A 22,757-nucleotide genomic window follows, 5' to 3' on the forward strand; every position below is an offset into this window, starting at 1 on the left:
GGGAAAAACACGTTTTGCTGAAAGCGAGGGAGTCTAGTGAATTGTGGCCTAGTGCAGACCCGCTCCAGGTGGTCTTCTGTTTGCCAGAGCCTGACTGGGGGTCTCCCAGGGGCTTGCACCCCTGAAATCACAGTCAGGAGCCAGCAGGTGGGAAACAAGCCTGAGGACCACTTCATTCACCTGTCCATCCATCATCCACTAGCATATTTATTCACGCTGCATGCAGAATGCTGTTTTCATACCAAAAAGTTCAGAAGTCCTCGGTTGGAGGGCTTGTCCGCTAGGCAGCCCTGGGGGTGATCGGTCACTGGTTCATTTAACTACCTACCCCCAAATCTGGCTGACCCAACTTCGGTCACTTAGGGCTCTTTTCTAATTGGTTGTGGATTGTGCAAGGCACTGAACATCACCTATAAAGTAAGAGGATTGGAAGAGGTAACTTCTAGCAAAGACAATTATGGCCTAACAAAGACATTTTGAGAGTAAACAGCCCGCTGTTCATAATTACACAGGGAAAAAGGCATCAACCAGGAAGAGGGACTGTCCTGCCTCTGAGGGTCTTTGCACATGAAAACATCATAATTTACTTGCAACCCTGCAGACTGATTCTCCTATGAAATTCTGCCAGCTCCCCAAAATCATGAAAAGAAGGGGGAAACCCCCACCAGGCAGTGGGGGCAGAGCTTGTGGGGGGGTCACAATTACCAGGTCTGATCAACACCTGAAATGACTCCTCTCCCAGGGCATTCCAAAGGGCACCCTGAAGGTCGAGTGCTGGGTCTAAGCTGGGTGTGCGTGTCTGCCTAGAGTCCTGGCCTCATTCTCAGAAGTTGCAAGCCCGGACTCCACTGACCCCAGGGGGCTCCTGGGACCTCATCTCTCTCTCTCTCCATTCCAAATCCACTGATCCAGGAGTAGCTCGGAGCCAAGCAGCCAGCCCCTTGATTTCCACTTCCTCCTCGAGCTGCAGCTCCCTCCCCCTTGTCCTGGGACCTCCACACCCACCCTTGGGGCAGCGGAAGCACTGGCCTAGCGCAGAGTCGTGGCCACATCTGGGCCCTAAGCCTGTAGCCTTGTGATCATGAATTACCCAAGACCTGAGTCTCAGTATCCTCAACTGCAAAATAGGGACAGTCAGACCCTCTAAGAGAAAGTCCCTGCAAAGACTGCATCAGATTATTGACGAGAAGCGGGCTGACCAGCACCCGACCCGGAGCAGGCGCCTGGGACACTGGGGCCTTTCTTCTTGCTAAGAACAACCCGTGCTGCAGGAGCATGGGCGTTTCCACAAAACCGAGAGAGGCCGCCTCTTCACGCGGCTGATTACAAGGCTGCCGTTTCAGGCCCCGAGAGGCAGGCAGGACTCTGGCTCAGGGCCCACCTCCACCAGGAGCAGCTGTCCCCTCACCCCCTACCTCGGTGGGGGCAGCCACCACGAGTCACCTTCCTCTGTCCACTGTCCCTGGCATGTCTGCATCACTTCCTTCAGCAGCTCGGGCCCTTTCCAGCCTCCAGCACTCGCCAAGCTTTTCAGGCCCCAGGACAAGGGGGAAAGAGCGCCAGCTCCAAGGGAGCGGTGGGAGTCGAGGGGCTGGCTGCTTGGCTCTGAGCCACGCCTGGATCAGTGGATTTGGAAAGGAGAGAGAGAGGCGAAGTTTGAGGAGTCGCCTGGGCCCCATGGGCGCGGGGCCCTGCCGCCTCTCACTCCCTCCATCCCGGTCAGAACCACCTTCTTCCTCGGGCTCAGTCCCTTGGGACATTCACTCTCAACCCACGAGGAAGCCCAGACCACTTTCCACACCTTTCTAAACTCATCTCAACTCAGGCCCGTGGTCTGCTGCCAGAGACTAGACCCTAGGGTGCCGCGCCAGGAAAAACCCAACCTGACCACGTGTCGGAAGGAGAATGCGACAGGGCCTACTTTGGAGAATGAGGGTTCATCAGTTGAGAGCCTAGTGAATTCCACACAGCCTCAACAAGTCAAAAGCCCACTGGAAAACATACGCACGTGTGCCCTGGTATTCTAACCAATATGCTTATTTATAATTAACATTATAAGTGTGTCCTGTGCTGGGCTCAGCAGCTCAGTCGTGTCGGACCCTCTGAGACTCACTGGGCTGTAGTCCCAGGGTCCTCTGTCTGTGGGACATCTCAGGCAAGAACTTTGGAGTGGTTGCCAGTAGTATGTATAATTCAAATTGGAGGTAGTTAATATGTTACAGATTATAGCTAAAAATCAATCATTTTAGTTTCTGCAATCCTTAAAACATGCACTGAATGACAATGTTGAGCCGGCTGGGACCCCGGACCCACACTTACCAGCCATAACAATTGATCTGCAAAGCGGGGATAATGCTGACATCATCAGCATCATCAGCCAGGGGTTCAGGGTGAGGTGCCATGACGGGCGGGAACTGCCAGCCCGAGGTCTGGCTGACGGCAGGTATTGGACGGACGATGGCGGCTGGCGCCATTCCCAGCCTCGAGCACATGCCATGCTTTTCCAGGTTGACCCCTGACCGGGAAACTAAGTCACACCAAGAGCCTGGCACTGGGGGACTGAGGGTGCCCTTCGGCGCCGCCCTCCTGGGGGCCGTTTCCAGCTCTCGGGGTGGGGCGGGCCTCCTGCTGCAGCCTCTGGGTCCATCCTCCAGCCAAGGGCGATGTGGCTGGTGGTCCCAAGTCCAGTCCTGTCTCCAGTACCACTGGGCCTCTCCAGTGCTTTCTGGGGCTAGAACATCGGGCTCTGGCCCGCGTTGCAGTCATCTCCTCTTCCTCCCCAACGGCAGTGAGAGGGGTCCTGAGAGCGTTGCGGGACCTGCTGCCCACACAGCACCTGGACGCTGCTGCTCAGCGTGCAGACAGGTGGACCACATGTGCCATCAACAAGCCTGATATCACACCACAAAGGGTCCAGAAATACCCACAAGCAAGGGACCCACGAGGGTATCCTCACTGGGCTCTGCCTGCACCCACCCTGGCCCCCAGAGCCCTGCTGCACGGCGATGCACGCCAGAAGTTTTCCGAGCAGAGTTCAGACCCACCCTCAGAGGCCCTGCCATCCTGGCTGCTTCTGGACAAGAGGAACACACAGCCCCGGGCCTCAGCAAAGCTGTGGATCAATAAACCCACACTCCTCAGAGGCCGCGGGTGACATCTACCAACCCGCGAGCATCAGAACAATGGCAGGAAAATTCTGCGTTCCCTCTGTCAGAGGACGGGAGCCCGGTAATTAATGCCAGCCCAATGACACCACCAGGAGAAATAAAACAAACAGCGGGTGGTTCTGCAGACCAGAGTCGGGCTTCTCCGCTCCGACAGCAGTTCACCCATAAAATACAGACTCCCGTTACGGGCAAGGAAGCGTAAATCTGAGAGCAAAGAGGAAAAAATAAACAAGACTCTAGAAACCTGCCATGTAAATTTTAAACTTTTGGTTCCACGTCAAAAGTATGAGGGACTTCCCTGGTGGTCTGGTGGTTAAGACTTCGCCTTCCAATGCAGGCAGCATGAGTTCCATCGCCGGAGCGGGAAAGCTAAGATCCCACACGCCTCTCGGCCAGAAAGTCAAAAGATAAAACAGAAGCAATACTATAACAAATTCAGTAAAGACTTAAAATGGTCTACATCAAATTAAAAAAAAAAAAAAAACAACCTTTAAAAAAGTATACTCCAGCATCACTTCCTTTCTCATGAAATAACTGAATGTCTCCAGTATATTGAATGAGATTAAAAAGAAGAACCCGCCTGCAATGCAGGAGACTCCGGTTTGATTTCTGGGTCGGGAAGATCCGGTGGAGAAAGCATAGGCTACCCTCTCCAGTATACTTGGGCTCCCCTTGTGGCTCGGCTGGTAAAGAATCCGCCTGCAACGTGGGAGACCTGGGTTCGATCCCTGGGTTGGGAAGATCCCCTGGAGAAAGGAAAGGCTACTCACTCCAGTATTCTGGCCTGGAGAATTCCATGGACTGTATAGTCCATGAGGTCACAAAGAGTCGGTCACAACTGAGCGACTTTCACTTTCAAAAAGAAGTTAACCTGTGAACGCAAAGGCTCGCTTGCCGTTTTCTGTTAAGGAAAGACCTCCACCCAGCATTGGTCACTGGGGGTGGGGAGCAAGCCCCCTTCCAGTCTGCCTTGGGGATTTTCTCCCCAACTTAGGAAGCAGGGGCTGTGGTCAGAGGTTTGCCTTCGGCGACGTCACTCCAGTTTAAGGAGGGAGAGGACGTGGAGCAGACACTGAACTCGCAGGATGTCTGTCTGGAAGAGCGAGCGGTTCCTCCTGCAGGCAGCACACGTGTCCTCCCTTTACATCAGCAGCGGGTTCGGGTGCTGCAGCCTCCTGCTCTGCACAGCAGGCGGAATCAGGGCTGAAGGCCTGCCTGCACCGCTAGCGCCGGCCCGTGAAAGCGGGCACCAGTTCCTTCATTCTATTGTCCCCCACGGGGCCGAGGGCGCTCCCTGCCGCACAGTAGTGCCCAGGAGTCTTGGGTGTAGAAACCTCGCAGGACGGTCGTCCAGATCGCACAAGTGTGGCAGTGACTCCCCTGGCGTGTGCAGGGAAAGGCTGGTGAACCGCGAATGTACCTTCCTCCTGATGGACCCGCTGTGGCTCCAGCACCCGTGCGGGGCTTGGTTCTGGCCTTCGTCTGCCTTCTTCCTGATCTTCGCCACCCTCCCAGAGGCCGACGAGTCCTGGGGCAAGGTGGCATTTTCTGAACTCGCTGAAGTCGGGGCCTGGCTACATACCATTGAACTAACCACAGTCCTGGGGGGACAGGTTCTGTTTTTTGGGCCTCTGCTTTTGGTGGGGGCATTGGGAAGACTTCCTGACCCAGGGCTGGGGATGAGGAGATGATGGTTAGAACTCAGCACCCTGAACGCAGGCCTCTGCTTGGCCACCCCGGGGGGGGACGCAGATACAGCAGGTGAGTCTGTGCTATCAGGGTGGGCTATCCACTCGGTGGGCGGGACTCCGAGCACCCTGGTTTGGGAAACGGAAAGGAGAGGTGCTGTGACATGCAGCACGGCTGTGGAGGGCGCCGGCCACCACGGGAGCCCCCAGCATGCTGACCCCCGCCTTGCTCCCACTAAAGGCTGCTGCCCAGCCCGGCCCAGCCTGTAGGGGCTTCCGGCTTGACGCCCGGCAAGAAGCAACCGTAACCTCCAGAGCCCTGGAACTCCAGCCCACATGGCAGCTCAGAGGAGGGAAGAAAAGCCACGGCATGTGGACAGAAGCTGGGGCGGGGAGGCTCCAGCTGGCTCTGCGATGTCACTGTTTTACCCCCAGGCACTACAATTAACTGCTAGCTCTCATCCATGTAGGTGTGGGACGCTGCAGAACTCACCAGAACAACAATTCTGGAATCACGCTGCGGGCTCACTGATGGGTTGGAGCCCACAAGACCTAGAGAGCAGAGGCCCCGCCCTAGCGCCCAGGGTGACCGCAGAGGAGGCAGCTTCCTGCTGCTCTCATCAGTTCACCTCACCTGGAAAGCAGGTAACCCTGCCTCGTGGGCCTCGGGCCAGGCTCGGGGCTGTACACTGGGCTGCACACTCCCGAGCCCTCTCGGCCTGCCTGCAGCCCCAGGGCGCCCACACCCAGCCACACCGGGGCCGGGTCCTGCTGCTGCCCCCAGCCCAGGTATGCGAGGGCCAGCAGAGGTGGACATGAGCCATCTGCGGAGGCCTCTGCCTTTTCGGGGTGATGAAACGCCCACTGTCTAATGAGCCTTTACAATCGGTCACAGCCGTTCCCTCCCCACAGCTGGGGGAGGCGGCTGACCCTCCATGCAAACATTTCTTCTTTCCCTCCTGGACCAGATACATCTGGACGGTCACATTCCAACTTGGTCTGGTCCTGGGGACACGGACATGCCTTTGTCAAAGAGCCGGCACAAGGTCACTGAGTCCTGGGCTAGAGCCCGGCCTGGCAGCCAGGAGAAGGGGCGGTCCACACCTGTCCCGGCCACGGGTCCCCTCATCTAGGCTAAGCCCCTTCCCCGATCCGGGCCTCAGTTTCCCCTTTCAGAAAAGGTTTTTAGGCACGAATATTTTCAAGAAATTTGTTTTTAAGAAAGTTGGTGAGACAGATTGAAATTCATCCACCAGGCACAACGACTTCTATGAAATGCTGTTATTTACTATTTCAAAATCAAGTGTCTGGGTGGTCTGTCCTTGTCACAGGTGATTAGAGAGAAGGAGGAGGACACAGGGAGCCTCAGCACAGGATGTCAAGCCCCAAGCGAAGGCAGGTTCCAAACACTGGAACCCCGAGCCTGGTCGAGCCAGAGGAGACCACGGCCAAACATAAGCCTTGAAAGCACTGATAATGGAAAATAATCTTCAGACAGAACCGTCTATTCCTACCAACAAAACTAGAACAGTCACATTCCATGGAGCAGGCTCGATGGATTTTAAACACCTTCCCTTCCTTGGGCCAACAGCAAGTTGGGAACAGATTGCATGGAATTGCATGAATGGCATTCCTTTGTTCATTCATTTCATAGATATTTCCTGAGTCTGTACCCAGGTACCATGGGAGTTGCTGTGGGATTCTGTGGTGACTGGCACAGATGGGACCTTGCCTTCACAGAGCTCACAGAGAAGAGAAGGGTGCTGTGGGCTCATGCAACAGTCTGCCTGAAGCAGGGACTCTGCCCTGAGACTAAGCATTAAGAAGCAGCTGGCCAGCTATGAGGCAGGAGTGGTGGGCTATCTCAATGACGAGAATGTGGGTGTGTTCATTTTCTGTTGCTCTGTAACAAACGACCACAATCTTAAGGATTAAAACCACACATTCACCCCATGGTTCCCATGGATGGGGAGTCTGAGCACTGCTGAGCTGTGTTCTCTGCTGCTGTCTTGGCCATCAAGGTGTCAGCGGGCTGCGCTTGCATCTGGAGGCCAAACTGGGGAAGAATTGCTTCCAGATCCAACTGTGTCCAAGCTCAGGATGTGGAAGAATTTCCTTCCATGCTGCTTTGCAACTGAGGACTCTAGTTCCTTGCTTCCTAGAGGCTGGAGACTGCCTTTGGGTCCTCCAGGAGGCCCCCACAGGCTTTTCCAACACAGTGGCCAGCAAGGAGACTCTCTCTCTCTCCTCTGCTAAGGTGAAGTCTTAGATAACGCAATGCAATCATACCAGGGGCTTCCCCGGTTGCTCTGTGGTAAAGAACCTGCCTGCCAATATAGGAGACTTGGGTTCGATCCCTGGGTCAGGAAGACCCTCTGGAGAAGGGAATGGCTACCCACTCCCGTATTCCTGCCTGGAGAATTTCATGGACAAAGGAGCCCGGTGGGCTATAGTCCATGGAGTTGCAAGAGTCAGACACGACTGAGCGATTAACACATATATACACAGTCCAGCAATCCCACTCTGGGCATATATTCGGAGAAAACCATAATCCAAAAAGACACATACACCCCAATGTTCACTGCATCCCTATTCACAATAGCCTAGACAAGGAAGCAGCCTAACTGTCCATCGACAGAGGAACGGATAAAGATGTGATGCGTGTGCATATATATATAATGGAATAGTATTCAGCCATGAAAAAGGATGAAAGAATGCCACTTGCAGCAACATGGATGGACCTAGAGATTATTTCGAGTAACTCACAAAGAGAAAGACAAATACTGTACGATATCACTCACAGATGGAGTCTAATTTAAAAAATCATACAAATGAACTCATTCACAAAACAGAAACAGACTTACAGATATCAAAAACAAACTTATGGCTACCAAAGAGGAAATGTCGGGGGGAAGGATAAATCAGGAGGTTGGGAGGAACATAAACACGCAGCTACATACAAGACAGATAACCAACAAGGACCTGCTGGGTAGCACAGGGAACTCTCCTCAATACTCTGTGATAACCCATAGGAGAGAAGAATCTAAAAAAGAATTAACATACATGTATGTATAACTGAATCACTTTCCTGTACATCTGAAACTAACACAACATTGTAAATCAACTACACTCCAATTAAAAAATGAAAAAACAAATTGGTGCCATAACTCAAAAAAAATAAAGACAAATGCTTCTCTGGCATTTGTACTTTTATACTTCTCTAAGTATAAAGTTCACTTTGTACTTCTCTAAGTATAAAATAATCTTCTGAAGAACATGCTGTCCACAGAATATCAACACCTCTCCAGGAGGGGAGCCAGGTGTCTAGGGGACAGGCATTTGAGGAAGACTGAAAACATTTTGAATTTTGAACCATGTGAACATTCTGCCTTACAAATAGCTGTGAAAAGAAGGGAAGCAAAAAGCAAAGGAGAAAAGGAAAGATATAAGCATCTGAATGCAGAGTTCCAAAGAATAGCAAGGAGAGATAAGAAAGCCTTCCTCAGCGATCAATGCAAAGAAATACAGGAAAACAATAGAATGGGAAAGACTAGAGATCTCTTAATTAGAGATACCAAGGGAACATTTCATGCAAAGATGGGCTCAATAAAGGACAGAAATGGTAAGGACCTAACAGAAGCAGAAGATATTAAGAAGAGGTGGCAAGAATACACAGAAGAACTGTACCAAAAAATCTTCACGACCCAGATAATCATGATGGTGTGATCACTCACCTAGAGCCAGACATCCTGCAATGTGAAGTCAAGTGGGCCTTAAAAAGCATCACTATGAACAAAGCTAGTGGAGGTGATAGAATTCCAGCTGAGCTATTTCAAATCCTGAAAGATGATGCTGTGAAAGTGCTGCACTCAATATGCCAGCAAATTTGGAAAACTCAGCAGTGACCACAGGACTGGAAAAGGTCAGTTTTCATTCCAATCCCAAAGAAAGGCAATGCCAAAGAATGCTCAAACTACCACACAATTGCACTCATCTCACACACTAGTAAAGTAATGCTCAAAATTCTCCAAGCCAGGCTTCAGCAATACGTGAACCATGAACTTCCAGATGTTCAAGCTGGTTTTAGAGAAGGCAGAGGAACCAGAGATCAAATTGCCAACATCTGCTGGATCATGGAAAAAGCAAGAGCGTTCCAGAAAAACATCTATTTCTGCTTTATTGACTATGCCAAAGCCTTTGACTGTGTGGATCACAATAAACTCTGGAAAATTCTGAAAGAGATGAGCTTACCAGACCACCTGATCTGCCTCTTGAGAAGCCTGTATGCAGGTCAGGAAGCAACAGTTAGAACTGGACATGGAACAACAGACTGGTTCCAAATAGGAAAAGGAGTATGTCAAGGCTGTATCTTGTCACCCTGCTTATTTAACTTCTATGCAGAGTACATCATGAGAAACGCTGGACTGGAAGAAGCACAAGCTGGAATCAGATTGCTGGGAGAAATATCAATAACCTCAGATATGCAGATGACACCACCCTTATGGCAGAAAGTGAAGAAGAACTAAAGAGCTTCTTGATGAAAGTGAAAGAAGAGAGTAAAAAAGTTGGCTTAAAGCTCAACATTCAGAAAACAAAGATCATGGCATTTGGTCCCATCACTTCATGGCAAATAGATGGGGAAACAGTGGCTGACTTTATTTTGGGGGCCTCCAAAATCATGCAGATGGTGACTGAAGCCATGAAATTAAAAGACGCTTACTCCTTGGAAGGAAAGTTATGACCAACCTAGACAGCATATTCAAAAGCAGAGACATTAGTTTGCCAACAAAGGTCCATCTAGTCAAGGCTATGGTTTTTCCTGTGGTCATGTATGGATGTGAGTGTTGGACTATAAAGAAAGCTGAGTGCTGAAGAATTGATGCTTTTGTACTGTGGTGTTGGAGAAGACTCTTGAGAGTCCCTTGGACTGCAAGGAGATCCAACTAGTCCACCCTAAAGGAGATCAGTCCTGGGTGTTCATTGGAAGGACTGATGTTGAAGCTGAAACTCCAATACTTTGGCCACCTGATGCGAAGATGTGACTCATTTGAAAAGACCCTGATGCTGGGAAAGATTGAGGTCAGGAGGAGAAGGGGATGACAGAGGATGAGATGGTTGGATGGCATCACTGACTCGATGGACATGGGTTTGGGTGGACTCCGGGAGTTGGTGATGGACAGGGAGGCCTGGCGTGCTGTGGTTGATGGGGTTGCAAAGAGTCGGACATGACTGAGGGACTAAACTGAACTGAACATTCTGCAGTGAAGAAAGAAATTCATTCATTTTTGAAAAGCAACCCCTCCAGAAACAATATGAAGAAAGGATTAGGAAGAAACCCTGGTAGCTGTGGGAGATGGATTAGGGGCCAAAGAGGGAAAGGGTTTCTTAGTAATCCAAAGAACAGTGAAGGGGGACTTCCCTGGTGGTCCAGTGGCTAAGACTCTGGGCTCCGAACGCAGGGGGCCTGGGTTGCATCCCTGGTCAGGGAACTAGTTTCCACATGCTGCAACTAAGAGTGGGCACAATCAAAGACATAAACACATTAAAAAGAAAAAAAAAATAGTGGAGGTGACTATGGAGGTGAAGGTGAGGTTTGGAATCTCTCTGGTGTTGAACTTCTGCCAGACTTCGTGAGCCCCCTGCCTCACTTCTTGGCTTCCCTGGCCCTCAAGCACCAGGTCTCAAGCACCAGGCACTCTTGGACTCCAAGAACTCGGCTGCCCCTAAAGAAAAGGCAATGGGTCCCTGACATGTAGCGCCCACCTGCTTTCGATAATTCCGATACAAAGCGCTAATTTCTCTTTCTTTAATATATTTGGTGGTCACTTCGAAGAGCGTTGCATTAGACCAAAAAAAAGGAAAAGAAAAAAAAGGGAAAAAGGCAACATTAACAGAGAACCTTGGCGAGTTGTGATTGCATCTTTTTCCCTGAACACTGCTCCCTGCCTCCTCTCTGTGCTCTGAATTACCCATCCAGCCCCTGCGTAGCTAAATAATAATAATTACCATACAAATGAATATGCATATAAGCAAGAAAGCCTGTTTATTTTGGATGAGGGTTTGTTTTGTTTCTCAACGAACAGAGAACATAATTAGGCGCCTTTCCTCTTCCTCTTGAAATTCTGTCTCCACTGGGAAGAGATGAAAAAGGTACTGGATGCCCCTGGAAGCTCAGAAGAAATTTTAAAACAAATTAAAGGAGATATTTCTTTACTTGGCAGGTAACAATGGCTGGACATGATCAGAATCAGAATGTCAGGCTAGAAGGAGCTCTAGAGCGCAAATCTGAGCCCAGTGGAGACACAGAAGAGGAGGAAGGTGAGGCATTCCTGGAGAGAGACAGCTGAGTGATGATCAGACAAGAACAGAGGGGCCAAAAACGTCTTGGTTCGGGGGCTGACTGTGGGGACGCTGGGCAAGACCCTGAAAGCCTTAAGACGCTGCATCCCTGAAACATGGACGATGACAGCCCCGCCTGTACTGGGCTGCTGCACAGATTAAACAAGATCCTGAACACGGCCCTCAGTCCTAGAGCCCCAATCAGTGGTCACCGTCAACAGTGGAGTAATCACAGCCTGTCCGCATTGTGTCCTCACGGGGAGGTGCAGAGGACGAGGCGCCAGACCAGCCTCCCAAGCCTTTGTTTGGAGTCCAGACAACTCCACCATCACCAAAACACCAATGATAATGATAATTATCTTCCACTATTATATCTTTTTGCCTTTTCATACTGTTCGTGGGGTTCTCACTGGAACAACTGGACTGATTTGCCCTTCCCTCCTCCAGTGGGCCACTTTTTGTCAGAACTCTTCACTATGATCTGTCCTGGGTAGCCCTGCACGGCGTGGCTCAGAGATTCACTGAGTTACACAAGCCCCTTTGCCATGACAATGCTGTGATCCTGAATATTCATTTGAAGGACTGAGGCTGAAGATGAGGCTCCAATACTTTGGCCACCTGATGCGAAGAGCTGACTCCCTGGAAAAGACCCTGATGCTGGGAAAGGTTGAGGGCAAGAGGAGAAGTAGATGACAGAGGATGAGATGGTTGGATGGCATCACCGACTCAATGGACATGAACCTGAGCAAACTCCGGGAGACACTGAAGGAACAGGGAAGCCTGGCGTGCTGCAGTCCATGGGGTCGCAAAGAGTGGGACAAGACTTAGGGAGTGAACAACAACGATAATATGACAAATAGTTTTAATTCAACCAAGTGTTCAACATAATGCACAATAGAGTCGTATAGTTCAACATAAATAGTAGTAGTATCACTCATGATGTGATTAATAATGGTCGTAAGTGTTCTGACCACTTTGATAACGATGTAGCTGCTGGTGAGGACTTGAGATGCCTGGTCTCACGCTTTGTCCACACTGCAGCTGTGCAGCCAGGCTTGCATAAGCTCAAGAAAGGCTTATAGGAGTTAAATGTGTGTTTAGAGACTATTCTAGATCACCAAGGACAAATGGGATGCCCAGCTAAAGTCACAGAGTGCCATTGTGTTTTCCCCAGAAACAATGACTCAGTAACTTACAGAGACCAAAAAAACTTTTCCATAGACAAGCATATGACTGTCTGGCTCCGGTGTCTGGATTGTGGCTGGATCTTTGTGTCATGGGTTCCAGGGGGTTTGACTCACCAGTGAGACTCACCCAACCGTCCATCCTCCCGATCCCATGCCTCTGAAGTCTAGGCTGAACTCTTACACCCTGGAAACAGTCACTTAGATAAATAACTGTCACAAATTAAGACTGTTGCGAATGTCTTGAGACTGGGAAGGCTGGCGTCTCTGGGGGTCACTCGGCGTCCAGATGCCCGGCTTTCACAGCAGTTGGTTCAAGGTCGTCACAGCATGACACTGGCTGCCCCCCTCCCTCCTCCCAGCACGCCTCCCCCCGCCCTTGGCCTGCTGCACAGCTCAGGGCTCTGGGCTGGCGAGGGGCCCCCAGGGGCCTCCCTCCCTTCTCCTAGACACACCTCTCTGCTGGATATCTGCCGGGCCCTCTTTCTGGAAGCTTGTCCTCCAAGGCACCCATCTATCTCTGGCTGACATCCGACGGCACGTCTCATCTGGTTTGTCATCTGTCTCCCCACAGCTAGAATCTGCGCTCCTTGAGAGCAGGCGTTTCACTCTGTTGCTCATAGTCTTGGTATTTGGCGCACACGGGAATGAATGGATGAACAGACAAGTGCCTGCAGGAAGCTCTGGCCTCCATCCAGGGAGCCACGTCCACCGGGGCTTCAGTTTGGCAGGGGTGTGACTTTGGCTTCCAAGCAGGTCCCAGGAGCTGGGACAGGAACTGAACTGAAGGCGTGCTCCCTGCCCACGCGTTCACGGCCACAGCCAGTCAGGCAGATATTCTGCTGCCAGGAGCTCTTGGCACATGGAATTTGCTGATCGGCCACACTGTGTCCAGATGTGCTTTCATTTTATTTGTTTTGGTCACACTGCATGGTATATAGGATCCTAGTTCCCTGACCAGGCATCGAACTCAAGCACCCTGGAATGCCTTCATACATTGGAAGCATGGAGACTTAACCACTGGGCCACCAGGAAAGTCCCCCAGCTAGGCTTTTAAATATAGCCCTCATGAATATAAATTGGTGCAACCACTATGGAAAACAATATGGAGGTTTCTCAAAAAACTAAAAATAGAAGTACCATGTGACCCAGTGTTTCCACTCCTGGATATACATCAAAAAAAAAAAAAAAAACCCAAAACACTAATTTGAAAAGATGCATACACCCTAATGTTGATAGCAGCATTACTTACAATTGCAAAGACAGGTAAACAACCTAAGTGTCCATCAACAAATGAATGGATAAAGAAGATATGGTGCGTGTATACAATGGAATATCACTCAGCCATAAAAAAGAAAGAAATCTGCAGCAACATGAACGACTGGGAGCGCATTATGCTAAGTGCAATAAATCAGACAGAGAATGACAAGCTCTGTATCAGACCACTTATGCTGCTGCTGCTGCTGCTGCCAAGTCGCTCAGTCGTGTCCGACTCTGCACGGCCCCATAGACGGCAGCCCACCAGGCTCCCCCGTCCCTGGGATGCTCCAGGCAAGAGCACCGGAGTGGGGTGCCATCGCCTGCTCCGTGATATCACTTATATGTGGAGTCTAAAAAAAATAACAAACTAGTGAATGTAACGACGAAGAAACTGAGAACAAAGCACTGGGAAGAGAGGAGGGAGAGCAGGACAAGACGGGGCAGGGGATGAGGAGGGACAGACAATCATTTACGAAATAAGCTACACAAGATACACTGACAGCACAGTCAGTCAGTCCGTCAGTTCCGTCGCTCAGTCGTGTCCGACTCTTTGCGACCCCGTGGACTGCAGCACGCCAGGCCTCCCTGTCCATCACCAGCTCCCAGAGCCCACCCAAACCCATGTCCATTGAGTTGGTGACGCCATCCAACCATCTCATCCTCTGTTGTCCCCTTCTCCTCCCGCCTTCAGTCTTTCCCAGCATCGGGGTCTTTTCAAATGAGTCAGATCTTCACATCAGGTGGCCAAAGGATTGGAGCTTCAGAATCAGTCCCTTCAATGAACACCCAGGAATGATCTCCTTTAGGATGGACTGGATGGATCTCCTTGCAGTTCAAGGGACTCTCAAGAGTCTTCTCCAACACCACAGTTCAAAAGCACCAATTCTTCAGCACTCAGCTTTCTTCACAGTCCAACTCTCACATCCATACATGACCACTGGAAAAACCATAGCCTTGACTAGACGGACCTTTGTTGGCAAAGTAATGTCTCTGCTTTTGAATATGCTGTCTAGGTTGGTCATAACTTTCCTTCCAAGCAGTGTCTTAATTTCATGGCTGCAGTCACCATCTGCAGTGATGTTGGAGCCCAGAAAAATAAAGTCAGCCACTGTTTCCACTGTTTCCTCATCTATTTGCCATGAAGTGATGGGACGAGATGCCATGATCTTCGTTTTCTGAATGTTGAGCTTTAAGCCAACTTTTTTACTCTCCTCTTTCACTTTCATCAAGAGGCTCTTTAGTTCTGCACTTTCTGCCCATAAGGGTGGTGTCATCTGTATATCTGAGGTTATTGATATTTCTCCCGGCAATCTTGATTCTAGCTTGTGCTTCCTCCAGTCCAGCGTTTCTCATGATGTACTCTGCATGGTAAGGGTGAGGTAAGGTGAAGTCGCTCAGTCGTGTCCGACTCTTTGCGACCCCGTGGACTGTAACCTACTAGGCTTCTCCATCCATGGGATTCTCCAGGCAAGAATACTGGAGTGGATTGCCGTTTCCTTCTCCAGGGGATCTTCCTGACCCAGGAATCAAACCCGGGTCTCCCGCATTGGAGGCAGATGCTTTAACCTCTGAGCCACCAAGGAAGATCTTAATAGAAGTTAAATAAGCAGGGTGACAAGATACAGCCTTGACATACTCCTTTTCCTATTTGGAACCAGTCTGTTGTTCCATTTCCAGTTCTAAGTGTTGCTTCCTGACCTGCATACAGGTTTCTCAAGAGGCAGGTCAGGTGGTCTGGTATTCCCATCTCTTTCAGAATTTTCCAGAGTTTATTGTGATCCATACAGTCAAAGGCTTTGGCATAGTCAATAAAGCAGAAGTAGATGTTTTTCTGGAGCTCTCTTGCTTTTTCCATGACCCAGCACACATTGGCAATGTGATCTCTGGCTCCTCTGCCTTTTCTGAAACTCCCCTGGGCCTGTTTGTGGCCCCATTACCAGCCTTCTTGGTCAACCTTGCTTTGGCCACGTGAGACTCTGTCTCCAGTGGCAGGTGGTGAGCCTCGGACCCAGGGGACCACCGAGCTCACGGGGGCTTGAGGAGGAAGATGTGCTGGGGAAGGGGGTAGGGTGCCAGCAGGAAGGACAACGCAGTCTCTGCAGTGGGCACTCAACTAGAGTGGGCGGAAGGAAGCCGGGGGACTTGGGATCTGGGTCACAAGGAGGGATCTTGGTTGCCATGAGAGTCTATGGTTAAGTGGCCTTTCTCCTAATATTGCTGGAAGGTGGAAGTTTGCTTTCTACTTAGAACTGAAGAGACAGAGCAAAAGTGTTTTTATCATCATGTGAAAGTAGCAGTTAGGACACGGATTGGCAAACTACAGCCTGCTGCCTGTTTTTATAAATAAAGTTTTATTGGAACAAACCATGCCCTTTCATTTGTGTATCATATATGGCTGCTTTCACATGACATCAGAGTTGAGTAATTGCAACAGAGACTATATGCAAAGGCTAAAATATTTACTATCTGGCCTGTGTCTCCCCCCTGATGTAGACTGGGCTTGGAGCTCTGGGCACCTGCCTATTCCTGGGCGGTGGAAGACCACCCACTCACAGGGAACAGTTTGAAGTCAGAGGAAATCTGCCTGTTCAGACCAGACTTTGAAACTCAAACTGCAGTTAACTTGCGGCTCTCTGGTGATTTAGACCCACAAGGCCGAGGACCATGCAGAGCAAGGCTGTGAAAACTGCCACCCCTTCACCAGTGCCCTGGGGAGGAGCCCAGGTGTCTTACGAGATGAGGGCCTCGCCACCATTTAAGCAAGTGTGTGCACATGTGTGCATGTGTGTACACAAGCACATGCGTATGTCTTTTAAAAATACAAGCACATATTTTAAAAAGCATACGGGTTCTGGTTCTGGGCAAGAAGGAGAAAACTGTCCCTACCCTGTCACCTCCACTGACAGCAGCTATAGGATGGAATGCAAGGGGGCGCTCCTTGAGGACTCAGGAAGTATATCGTAATAGGAGAACTGGGGAAGAAGAACAGATTGCAAGATCCCACAAAACCAGTATCCCCGGCCTGGTCTCTCCAGGTGGCCTGAAACCTAAGTTGAGCCGTAGGGAGGGACAGAGACGGGCCGGGAGCCCCTCTTTCTGGCTTGAGCAATACGAAAGGGGACTCCTGAGATGCAGAGAGAGTGGGGGAACCTCCCTGTGCTCTCTTCTGCTTCTTTGCACTCCTGCCTTGAGGCCTTCCTGCTATAGTCACAGTGACACGGGGGCTGCAGGGGCCTCACACTCCGTAGGCGCAGGGGCCCCCTCCTCTCCAGGCCCAGAGAACGCAGCAAAGCCCCACGAGTCTCCTCTCGCTGTCCTCCTAGCACTTGGCTCTGGTCGCAAGTGTAGTCACAGGAAAACTGTGACAAAGCCAGGTAGTTCAAGGCCCAGCTTTCTGACCGAGAGGCCAAATAAAGGAAAACCAGGGAACCGGAGGTCACCAGGAAGACGGCAGAGGGGGTGCGCAGGAAAGCGATGAGATGGTCGTTTATGGACTCCTGGTCACTTCCGAGCTGCGCACACACAGGTCCGACCCCAGCCTTCCAGCCTCCCTGAGAAATCAGCCACAGCACAGACCAGTGCCCAGGCCCTTCCGAGTGGCATCCACACGCACAGAGCAGGAGAGATCCGCACAACACCCCAAAGGCTTGAGAGCTGAGGTGGAAACCACAACCCAGAGAAGGCGGCTAGAACTCATGACCGGAGCCCAACTGGGTCAATCATTTGCTAAGACAAAAATATCAACGTTTGCTATGGAATTCAAGCAGGACTCAGAGCCTGAGAGCAATATTTTGAACATTCAGGATACAAAATTACTAAGGACAGAGCTTCCCTGGTAGCTCAGTGGTAAAGAATCTGCCTGCTAATACAGGAGACACAGGTTCGACCCCTGGTCCAGGAGGATTCCACATGCCGCAGGGCAGCTGGGTCTGGGAGCCAAAACCATGAAGCCCGTGCTCTGGAGTCTGTTCGCCACGGCAGGAGAAGTCAGCACAGTGAGAAGGCCGTGTACCGCAGCTGGAGGGTGGCCTCCACTTGCTGCAAGTAGAGAAAAGCTCACGAAGCAGCAAGGACCCAGCCCAGCCATAAATAAATAAACAAAGAATTTTAAAAATTACTAAGCACAGGGAGAACCAGGACAATTTCATCTCACGTGGGAAAAGATATCAGACACCACTACCAACATGATTCCAGTGTTAGAATTATCAGACAAGACACAAAAGCAGCTATTATTTAAACAACCGCAACAACAGAGCTCCAAGTAAATGAATGGACACATTGCAAGTCTCAGCCAAGAAACAGAAGGAAGAGAGAAGAACCAACTGGAGCTTTCAGAACTGAAAAATACAATAATCAGAATTTAAAACTCAGTGGACGAGCTCAACAGTAGAATTCAGATGAGAGAGGAGATTTAATGAGCCCGAAGCTAGTTCAACACAAATGATGAAATCTTGTCAACAGAGAGGAAAAAAAGAATAGAGCTTTAGTGAGGGAACATGAGGGAACACCAACAGTCTGACCTGACCTTCATGCCACTGGGGTCTCGGAAGGAGCCAAGAGAAAGAGAACGGTGTGGAAAATTATGTGGGGAAGACATGGCTGGAAACTTCTCAAGCTTTAAGAAAAACGTAAACTCACAAATTCAAGGAATTCAGCAAACCCTGCAAAGAATAGTCCTCGAAAACCCACACTCAGACGTATCATAGTTAAACTTCTGAAAGTTAAAGAAAACAATCTTGAAAGCAGCAAGAGAGAAAAAATGCGTTATTTATAAGAGTTCTAATGACGATAGATTTTCACCAGAAACCACAGTGCTAAATGGAACATTTATAAAGTGCTGAAAGAAAAAATTGTTGATCTAGGATTCTGAATCCAGAAAAAAACATCCTTCAGGAACGAAGGCAAAATAAAAGACATTCTCAGGACCTTGCTGGTGGTCCAGTGGTTAAGACTCCATGCTTCCACTGCAGGGGGCCGGGAACTAAAATTCCACATGCTACGGGGCTCAGTCTAAAAATAAAAAGTTAATTAAAAAAAAATGAATAAAGACATTCTCAGATGAAAGAAAAGCCTACTCTAGAAGAATTGCTCAAAGAAGCTTTTCAGACAGAAAGGGACACTTGCAACATTAGGAATGGAGAACAAGAGAAATGGTAAATACCTGGATAAACACAACAAACAACTCTCTTGAGTTTTTAAAACATGTTTGATGACTGAGAGCAAGAATGATAACATCTGCCTGGTGGGGTCTTGGTGCATAAAGACGCGATACACACAACAGCGACACCAAGAGACAGAAGAGTCTATACTGTATGTTGCGCCTGAAATGGTAAAACCGACTCGAAACAGACTGGAACTCTGAGTCCGAATATTGTAATCACTAGGTCATTCACTTTAAAAAAAAGAGAGAGAGAGAGTAAAAAAAAAAAAACCCACAAGCAAAAAATTAAAATGGAATACTAAAAACAAATTCCAACAATTGATAGATTGGATGAAGATGAAACATGTATCTCTTTTTATGAATCACAAGGTCACAAGCCCTCGGCCCCCGCCCACCTGCCCACGCCCCAGGGGGCCAACCTCCATGGAGGGCCTCACTGGAACCCCGGCCCTCTGACGTCATGGGGTCTGGCGGAAGAGGACTAGTGAGAGAGCAGGAGACGGAGTGAGAGCTAGGCCCCAGCTCTGGCTCTGCCCGGGCAGGTCCAGGCCCCCCAGCCCTGCACAGCTTTGGCCCTGTGTGGCGATCCAGCTCATCCCTACAGGGGCCTGACGGTTCCCCAGGCACCTCCTTGCTGCTTTTCCTCCATCCCAGGTGAAGCCCACGTGCACAGTCTGACCTTTGCCAGACTTCAGAGCTGCACGCTTCTCTGCAGGTCATCTCTGCTCTGGGACATGAACACATGGCCCCGACCTCTGACCCTCCTTCATCTGGTGACAGAGCCCCACTCCCTGGAGGCCCCCAGCCCCCGGCACCCGGCTCCACGCACGGCTTCTCACCCTCCTGATGCAGTCCTCTTCCTTCAGGCGCTCCTGCATCAGTCTGATGAGCAGCATGCTGGGTACCATCTAAAGGAAAGGTGACACAGGATGAAGGCCTGCCCCCCCGTGTGGGGCTCAAGGGGACACAGAGCTGGCAGGCCAGTGGGCTCTGCTAAGGCCCAAGGACCCGGTCCTGTGGCCATGAAGCTTCTCCAGATCCCTGACCAGGGCCCTGTGGCCTCCGTGAAGTCCAGGGCCAACCTGTGGCCCAGGGTGGTCCAGACTCCTTGAGAGCGCCCGCTCCACTCGCTTGCTTCTCCAGCACCCCGCCCCGACCCAGATGCTCTCCCCCACCCCCACCTGGGTGACTCCAGACTCCCCAAGTGCCACTGCCTGCAGGCAGCCCTCCCTGACTCTTCCCCTGGCTGGGCTGGGGGCTGCCATGATCCTCCATGGCAAACTCTGTTACTGCGCTAACCATGTGGCCTTCCAGGGGCCTGTGCACACATCTGTCTCCCCAGAGAGCTTCAGTTCCTGGATGAAGGGGACTGAGTCCTCCTCTCTTTGGCTGCCAGACACTGACGTGCAGGAGGGAGCCAGTCCTGCCCATGTCTTCCCATCCCGTCCCGTGAAGTGGGCCCTGGTGTTCCATGGTGTTTGTCCCACGGAGATGGGCCAATGCTAGAAAGGAGGGCTTTCTCCCCCGGAGAGCTGGCTGTGAGGTGCTGACCAGCACCCCTTCCTGCCTGCACCAGCAGAGCATCAGGGGAGGAGGAAGCCCTGCTGACCCATGACCTAACGGCACGTCATGCTCCTTAATCCACTCAGTAAGTAGTGAGCCTGTGGCGGCTTCTGCCGAGCGTGGGTTGGGTGCCAGGCTGCGGCAGCCCACGTTTGCAGCTCCGTGCAGTCGGTACTATTGTCATCCTCCTTTTGCGGTTGGGGAAGTTGGGCCTCAGAGAGGTTAGGCCACCTCCCCAGGGCTACACAGCCAGGTAGGAGCAGAGGTGGGACCTGCACTCAATCAGGCCAGGCTCGGGGAGATTGGACCAATGCGGGGTGACGCTCAGAGCGGCCTCCCTTCCGTTTCCTCTCTTCTCAGCAGCCTCTCTCTTGGACCAGAACTGACGTCCCATTTTTCACCAAGTCTGTTCTTTCTAACAAAGCCTCACACGCCCCAGAGCCAAGGCCCCTGGAAAACCCACTCCCAGGTGTCGCCATAATCCCCAGTCACTAACAGCTGGTGGTTCTCCCCAAACTCCCCAACCCTGGGCCAGCCCCCGCCCACCTCCCAAGCTACCTCAGGGCTGGCTGGTCTCCAGAAGGGGCTGGACTTCTGCCAGGTGCAGGGGAGGGTCCGTGGGTCCAGGGCCGAGCAGGTTTGCACTGGACGCACACAGAGGCACCCGGGTATGGGGTGAGGGGCAGAGGAGACCTATCCCTCTGGGCCAAGCCGGGGACCCGGGAGGGACAGTGGGGACCAGCACCTTGCCCTGATCTCCCCAAGGATCCTTAGGGTGAAGGGGAGCCCTGGCAACATTTTAGTGATGCTGGAGAGAAGTCTGGATCTCTCATTCTGGACCCAGCATTCAGAGTGACCAGATCCTGCTTCAGGAACGCTATCGACTCTGCCTGGAGTGCTGCAGGGACGCCTGAAGGGACAGAGCTGGGACATCACAGAGCCGCTGGGACAGGTCAGGGGGATGGCGGGGCTGCTGACTTAGATGCGGCCATCAATAAGTGTCTGTGCATGTGGAGAACATGTCCACACCTCACTCTCATTAGGGCCTAGGAGCAAGGGTCGGGAAAACAGACGGTGTCCGGCCCCGCTAACTACTGATGTTTGCCATGTTTATCTGTGCGAGGGACCAGTTCGGTTAGTTTGCACACAAGAGTGATTCTGAGACAGCTAATGGGGTACTGGACGTGCAGAGAGGACCTTGGAGGTGAGGGGACAATCCTCTCAGGGGCTTGAGGTATCCTGGATTCAGGAGTGCCCTGACCTGCCATCTCCTTGAGCTGCTTGAATGGGTCCCCAACAAGAGCAGGCTGGGCTTGGGCAGATGGAGGTGGTGGTGAAGGACGCCCCGGGAACCGGCCCACAGGGGAGGGTCAGAGGCCAGAGGGGGAGGGGGAGGAAGGTCATGAGTAGTGATCCAGGAGGTTCTCTCTGGATTCAGGAGAAGGACGTTCCCAGGGAGAAACTTGGGGACCACTGGACTGGCTGGGGACTCAGATGCTCTCCATCTGGGCCTTGACCACCCACTGAGGACCCTGGCCAGTGCCTTCAAAGCTTTGAGTCTTGCTTTCTGAGTCTGTAGATTAGATGCAGACAAGGTCCTTCAGCGTTGCCGTGAGGATTAGTGAGGTGGGACACGTGGCTGCTGGTGTGTGTATGGCCCCCAGCAAGGGCTTGGTGCTGTGGCAATCGTTACCTGGGGGCACCCTTAATAAACCCAAGACACGAGTGAAATCATCAGGGGCGGGAACTCTGCTGTCCACTGGATCCAAAGCTGAGAGGATGGAAGAGCTGGAGCGGCAGCAGCCACTTTGCAGGCACAAGGGGAGTATAAGGGAAGAAACCCAGCACAAGAGGAGAGAGACACCAGGTTTCTCAGCCCCAGAATGGCTTTTCCAGGATGTCAGATTAGAAGAGGAAGAGCACACCTTGAAAGTCATGAGCCTCTTCTACAAAGTGGGCAGCAAAAGCAGGAGCAGGAGAGAGAGCGCGAATGAACGAGAGGCACGCTCAGAAGAGCAGGCCAGAGGCTAGCCGGCATCCAGCCCGTTTCAGTATTTCCTAAGACACCTCTGTGTCCTTACATCTGCCCTCTGTCCCGCTTAGGCCAGTAGTTCTCAACTTGAACGCACATCTTGGAAGAGCTTGTTAACGTGCAGATCACTGGCCCCGCCCCAGGGTTCTGACTCCACAGGTCTGGGCTGGGGCTGGGAGTCTGCATTTTGAGCAGGTTTTCAGGTGATGCTGAGGATGCTGGTCCAGGGACCACACCTGGAGAACCACTGGCTTAAACAAACTCCAGCATCCGAGAGCCCCACGGTACGTGGAAGAAGTTGCTGGAGAGGGACCTGTCCTGCTGGTGCCCATGTTGCCCCAGCTAGAGCCCCCCAAGACTGTC

General features: G+C 51.4%; 1 protein-coding gene across 3 annotated transcripts in view; it reads right to left on the reverse strand.

The window, feature by feature from the left end:
* AK8 (adenylate kinase 8) overlaps nucleotides 1-22,757 on the reverse strand; it is a 134,623-nt gene that overhangs the window by 93,188 nt on the left and 18,678 nt on the right. For all 3 annotated transcript variants that reach the window (XM_040225459.1, XM_040225458.1, XM_040225460.1), the window contains exon 5: nucleotides 19,639-19,707. In XM_040225459.1, coding sequence (XP_040081393.1) covers nucleotides 19,639-19,707 — 69 coding nt within the window. The remainder of the gene's footprint in view (nucleotides 1-19,638; nucleotides 19,708-22,757) is intronic.

Source organism: Oryx dammah, unplaced genomic scaffold, assembly GCF_014754425.2.
Source record: "Oryx dammah isolate SB20612 unplaced genomic scaffold, SCBI_Odam_1.1 HiC_scaffold_25, whole genome shotgun sequence".
In the NCBI taxonomy this organism is placed as follows: domain Eukaryota; kingdom Metazoa; phylum Chordata; class Mammalia; order Artiodactyla; family Bovidae; genus Oryx; species Oryx dammah.